At 51.7% G+C, this 6,000-nt stretch overlaps 1 protein-coding gene across 1 annotated transcript in view; it reads left to right on the top strand.

Annotated features, from left to right (window-relative positions):
* Positions 1–948: 948 nt before the first annotated feature.
* The window catches only part of VGLL4 (vestigial like family member 4), a 59,924-nt gene continuing 54,872 nt past the window's right edge, over positions 949–6,000 (top strand). Inside the window, exon 1 of the mRNA XM_058031750.1 lies at positions 949–1,317. Coding sequence (XP_057887733.1) covers positions 1,236–1,317 — 82 coding nt within the window. The 5' untranslated portion in view covers positions 949–1,235. The remainder of the gene's footprint in view (positions 1,318–6,000) is intronic.

The raw sequence follows: 6,000 nt of genomic DNA, 5'->3' as shown, positions 1-6,000 counted from the left end.
CCCGGGATGGGAGAGCTGCACAAGGGCAGCACATCCCGGGATGGGAGAGCTGCACAAGGGCAGCACATCCCCAAATGAGAGAGCTGCAGAAGGGCAGCACATCCAGGGATGGGAGAGCTGCAGAAGGGCAGCACATCCAGGAATGGGAGAGCTGCACAAGGGCAGCACATCCCGGGATGGGAGAGCTGCACAAGGGCAGCACATCCAGGGATGGGAGAGCTGCAGAAGGGTAGCACATCCCCAAATGAGAGAGCTGCAGCAGCACCAGCCTCCACCGCCTCTGTCACCTCAGCCGGAGCTTTGGCAGCTGCTAAAGTTCCAGATCCCGGAATGTTTAACCACTAATAGCCCTTAAAAAATCCGATCTGGCTGCGCCCTGATGGAGCTGTAGCAATGTGTGCGATGCCTGTTTATATGGAGAGACTGAGAAACCTTTTAAAACTAATTATATATAAACTACATGCGCGGCGCAATGGCCATTGCCTCACGCCTTTTGTCTCTCATTCCTGTGATTCCATGTGTCATTCCTGCCATGCCAGGCCGTGATTCCATGGCTGCCGTTGCTGTAGCAGCGCATTGCTGCTCGCTGTGAGGCGCTGAGGCCGCGCCGGGGAGCGCACAGAGGCAGGCTTGGTTTCAAACAGCAGCCTCAGCACCCGCCCGTGCCCGGAGGAGGCCCCTCAGCGCCGCTTCCTCCCCTCGCCGCCGCCTCCTCCTCCTCCTGCTGCCGCCGCTGTTTCCTGTGCGAGCGGCTCTGACGCGGCCCTGCCCTCCCTCCTTCCCCCGCTCCCCGCCGGGCCCTGCCGAGCACAAAGCACCCGCGGCCGGCCGGCAGCGCCTGCGCGGGGCGGGCCGGGCTCTGAGGGCAGCGGGCTCGGAGCGGGGCCCGGCGGGCAGTGCCGGCCACTGCCGCTGTCAGCGCCGGCGCTCGCAGCAGGCTGCGCCCTCCTCCCTGCCTGCCCTGCCCCGCCGCCTCCGCTTTGCTTTTACGCTCTTATTTTTAATTATTATTGTTATTATTTAAAAAAAAAACCAAAAAACAACAACTTGGAAGAAGCCCCCGCGCTGCTCGCTCGCTCCCCCCCGGCCCGCAGCGCGTTCCCCGGGCTGTCGGAGCCCGCTCCCCCTTCCCGACCCGCTCCAGGCTGGGCCTCTGCTGGGCTTTGGAAGCCGGGAGCGCCTCGGCACCGTCTGCCTCCCCCTCCCGGAGCCGCTCGTCTCCGCCAGCCCGATAAATGCTGTTTATGAGGATGGACCTGTTGAACTACCAGTACTTGGACAAGATGAACAACAATATCGGCATCCTGTGCTACGAAGGTAACAGCGCCTGGCCGCGGGAAATCAATGGTGCCTTCGCATGGCGGGGGGGGACGGATCCCTCGATCCCTCGCACGGGGAGGGATGGATCCCTTCCCGAGGTGGATCCTTCCAGGGACGGATCCTTTCCAGGGATGGATCCTTGTCCGAGCCGTGCTCGCTGTTGTTTGTCAGCGGGAATGTTTTTGGACACCGCCGCTGCGGGACGCCCCGCGGGCTGTTGTCAGAGCTTTGTTACAGGGCAGGGGTTTCTTTCTTTCTTTGTGATTTTTTTCCTGTTCTTTTTTACATTATTTTTTTTTCCCCACAAAATCCGCGTTTTGAGCGCCAACTTTCCTTTCCCTCTCCCTGCTGGCGCTAAAGGCGGGGGTTTGTCCCTCTGGGGTTTGTCGGTCTGGGGTTTGTCGGTCCGTGCCGGCGCCGCGGGGCTGGGCCGCGGCCGGACACGCGTGGGCCCGGCCGGGGCCGAATGTCCGGCGTGTCCCCGCGGGGTTGTGGCCATTGCCCGGCGTGTCCCCCGTGGCCGGCGTGTCTCCCGTGGCCGTAGCCCCGGGCCCGCTGTGTCCGGCGGGGCCGGGGCTCGCTGCCCTCCCCCGGCGTCCCCTCAGAGCCCCGCTGGTACCCGGGCAGGATCGCCCCGTTCGTGTGCGCCGAGTTCTGTACGTGCGGCTGCGAGGAGCGGCTATGGCTTGGCTGTGCCTGCACAGAAAGGCACCACTGAGCTAATTCGGCTTGGCAGCGGCGCTGCTTTTGCTCTAGCCACACACCAGCGCCGCGAAAAGCTGCTTGCTTTTTTTTTTTTTTTTTTTTTTTTTTTTTTTTTCTTCCTGATTCAGCTTTCCATGTTCGTTCAGAAAATAAACTTGCTGGAGTTGTCAGGGAAGAAACAATGAGGAGCGTACACAGGCCAAGGGGATATCTCTGCTCAGAAAAAGCAGGCAGCTGAATCTCACTTTGGAAATTACAGTCCCTTCTATCCCTAAACCAGCATGGCCACTTTTCTTCCCTTCAGGAAGTGGAGGGGCTCCCTGTTGTACTTTCAATGTCTTTGTTTCTCCTTTTTCCCTGCTTTTTCTTTCCTGCACAAATATTAATTCGGATTAAGCTCTTTTACAGAAGATTGAGCTGAAAAATACGGAGCTGGAGTTCCACGAAGTTGACTTTCCAACTTCTTTCTTATGCCATGCTTTCTTTGTTAGAGCAAGAAAACTCTTTTAAAATAATAAAAAAAAAAAAAAAAAACCAAAACTTTCAGGATCCTTTAACTTTTTCATTTCAGGGTCCTTTAACTTGTTCACTGCTCTCTGCAGTAATTAGTGTTTTCTTTGGAAGCCATTGGTAACTTCTGATGAAGACCATGAAATTTTATGCAGAGCTTTATTTACATAATTCATCTTTCTGAGCGTTCTGTTCACTAAGTTTTGTTGCTCTGTAGTTTTGGCTCATTAGTTCAATTCATTGTAATTATGCCCAATATTTATGGAATATTCTTTCCAGTCCCTTTTTTATTCCCCACCCCCTTCTCCAGTAATTGTTATTTAACCAAATCTTAGCTTTAATAGTTCAAAAGAGCTTAAGGAATACACTCCCCTGGAGCAGTTTTTGTTTAGGTTAACCATCTGTTGCTATTTTCCTCATTCTGGAAGTCAACATTTTTAACACTAAAATAAACACGCACAAAATGAAGAGAAGGAAAGCAAAACTTCAGTGGTGTTTATAGCGAGGTGTTTATATCCCGATGGTTTAAAAAGTGTAAACACTGGCAACATCTGCTCTGAACTCAAAGGGTGTTTCAGAGATGCCTACAGATCCTCCTGGCCTCTGCCATGGGGTTTATTTTAGAAGTGAGTTGTGTCAGCAGTGATGGATTTGTCTTTCCAGGGACGCTGTTGCAGTAGGAACTGCACTGACAACAAAATGCCCTCTCACACTCAGTTAATTAGGATTTACTGAAGGCCACACTTGAGCTACTTATAAATTGATGCCTTCCTGAAAAGTGCTTCTGAAGATGCAGGATAAGATAAAAATAGGTTTGAAACTTCAGAGGCAAGAGTGATGGGCCTACAGGCCACAGGAAATAGATGGGTTCCTTGTTCCTTTAGAGTCCCTCTGGAAACATTTGATTTTGGTTTTTGAGATGATTTCTATGCTGGTGAGCTATGCCAGCATGTTTTGATGCAGTTTACTGGTGATTTTACTCCTCTGGCACTGGAACTGCTGGATTTGCAACAGCCTGTGCATCAGAGATAGGGGGAAAAGGGGGAAAAGTTCCTCCAGTGTGTGCACTGGCAACCCTTCAGTTCAACACGGAGCACAGGAGTGTGATTTGCTGATCCTGAGAGGAGCCCTGCTTTTCCTTGCCCAGCAAGAGTCCCAGAGAGCAATTTGTTATGTGTGAGCTGCAGGCTGCTGAGAGGGGCAGGAACCTCCCAGGAGCATCAGCTGTGCCTTCATCTCACCCTGCTCCTAAATTGTGCCATCCGTGCTCACACTCCAGCCACGGAGCTCCCAGCATGGAAATATCGGGCTGCTAAGTTCATTCAACATCTCTGAGTTTGGAAACTGGTGCTGTTTAGTTCATTCAACATCTCTGAGTGTGGAAACTGGTGCTGTTTGATTCATTAATCACATCTCTGATTTTGTGAGAAGAGAAGAAATGGTGATAACACAGATGGGATCAGCCTTGTGGGCAGCAAATTGTGCTTCTGCTGGGGCTGAGAGTGGGAGAGCTGGAAGTTCTCCCTTTAGCTGTCCAAAAGTGAGGCTGTGCTGCAGGTGAAACCCCACCTGGGGTTGGCTGTTTTCTCAAACATGGGGTGATTTCTTTTAGTTTTTGTTGTGAGGTTGGTGAGCCACAGGTTCTCCAGAGAGGCCGTGGAGTTTCCACCTTTGGAGATACTCAAATCCCACCTTCCCTGAGGTTTTGAGCAGGAGGGTTCTAAATGACCTCGAAAGGTGCCTTTGTAGCCTCTTGGAAATTTCTGCACACTCATGCAATTAAAACAACCAGGGAAAGGATTATAACCAGAAATGAGGGGAGTTTTAGAAAAGGGATCCATAACTCTGAAGCACAGGATAAAGCCATTTCCTTTCCTCAAGGCTGTTGGTTTTACCCTGATTATTTGTGTCCTTGGAGGGTTTTCTTCATCTCATTACTACCTTTGAGCCCTCATGATGCCCCATGGTAATCTCAAATCCAACTGATGCTTTTGGAAGAAAAATGAATGTTAACGAGGTGGGGTTTCTTTTAACAAATTGCATAAAAAAGACATTTGGAAGAAAATTTTTAAATCATTCAAATGGGAATGCTTGGAAAAGGACAGTTACATTAGCGATGATCAACCATTTCAAGCAATTTCTTGTAACAGTTTTGGTGCAAAGAAGCAATAATTTGTGCTGGTTGACAGTCGATTGAATATGAGCCAGCAGTGTGCCCAGGTAGCCAAGAGGGCCAATGCCATCCTGTCGGTTTCTGGGCTGTTTAGGTGGCCTGGAAAGGCCCAGGGTGGCCTTGGACAGCCCAGCACTTCAAAGGACGAGGAGAGACTTCAGATCTTTTCTCGGTCTCGGTGTTTATTAATTGTTTATCTAAAAGATTTTCTCTCAGCCCAACAGAGGTCTGCTCAGCAGCCAGCCATGGGCACACTGAGAGCCCCCAGGGCGGTCACTTATCTTTATACCCGAAGTTTCGTATACAATATTTATCAATTTTCCCCAATACCTTCTACCCTTATTAACCGGTGCACTTCTAGTAAAGACCAATCCCAAAGTGCCACCATCACCACAGAAGATGGAGGCCAAGAAGAAGAAGAAGAAGGACAGGACACGCCCCAATTCCTCCATCTTACTTCTTTAGACCCCCCTGTACAGAAATCCTAAACTCTGTGTTTCACACTCTAATTGACCTATCCCTTCACCATTCACCCAGTGAAATCCTCCCATCCTCATACAGGTGTCGTCTCCTGTGTAGGATCAAAGTCCAGCCACCAGACACTTCTGGCAACATTCCAGGACTCTCGAGCCCCCCAAGGGTGATCTCGGTCACTCTGCACATCAGTCCTGAGGTGCTGAGATCCCACACCATCCTGGCCAGTATCAGGAATGGAGTGGCCAGCAGGAGCAGGGAGGTCATTCTTCCCCTGTACTCAGCACTGGTGAGGCCTCACCTGGAGTATTGTATCCAGTTCTGGGCCCTCACTTTAGGAGGGACATCGAGTTACTTGAGCGTGTCCAGAGGAGAGCAACGAGGCTGGTGAGGGGCTTGGAGCACAAGCTGTGTGAAGAACGACTGAGGGAGCTGGGGTTGTTCAGCCTGGAGAAAAGGAGACTCAGGGGTGACCTCTACAGCTTCCTGAAGGGTGGCTGTGCTGAGCTGGGGTCGGTCTCTCCTGAAGGGTGGCTGTGCTGAGCTGGGGTCGGTCTCTCCTGAAGGGTGGCTGTGCTGAGCTGGGGTCGGTCTCTCCTGAAGGGTGCCTGTGCTGAGCTGGGGTCGGTCTGTCCTGAAGGGTGGCTGTGGTGAGCTGGGGGTCGGCCTCTCCTGAAGGGTGGCTGTGGTGAGCTGGGGGTCGGCCTCTTTCTCCGGGCGACAACAGACAGAACAAGAGGACACAGTCTCAAGCTGCGTCAACCGAGATGTAAGTTAGAATTAAGAAGGAAATATTTCACAGAAAGAGTGGTCAGATA

This window comes from Melospiza georgiana, chromosome 11, assembly GCF_028018845.1.
Source record: "Melospiza georgiana isolate bMelGeo1 chromosome 11, bMelGeo1.pri, whole genome shotgun sequence".
Taxonomy (NCBI): domain Eukaryota; kingdom Metazoa; phylum Chordata; class Aves; order Passeriformes; family Passerellidae; genus Melospiza; species Melospiza georgiana.
The sequence above is the reverse complement of the archived record's forward strand: the minus strand, read 5'-3'. Positions and strand labels throughout refer to the sequence as shown.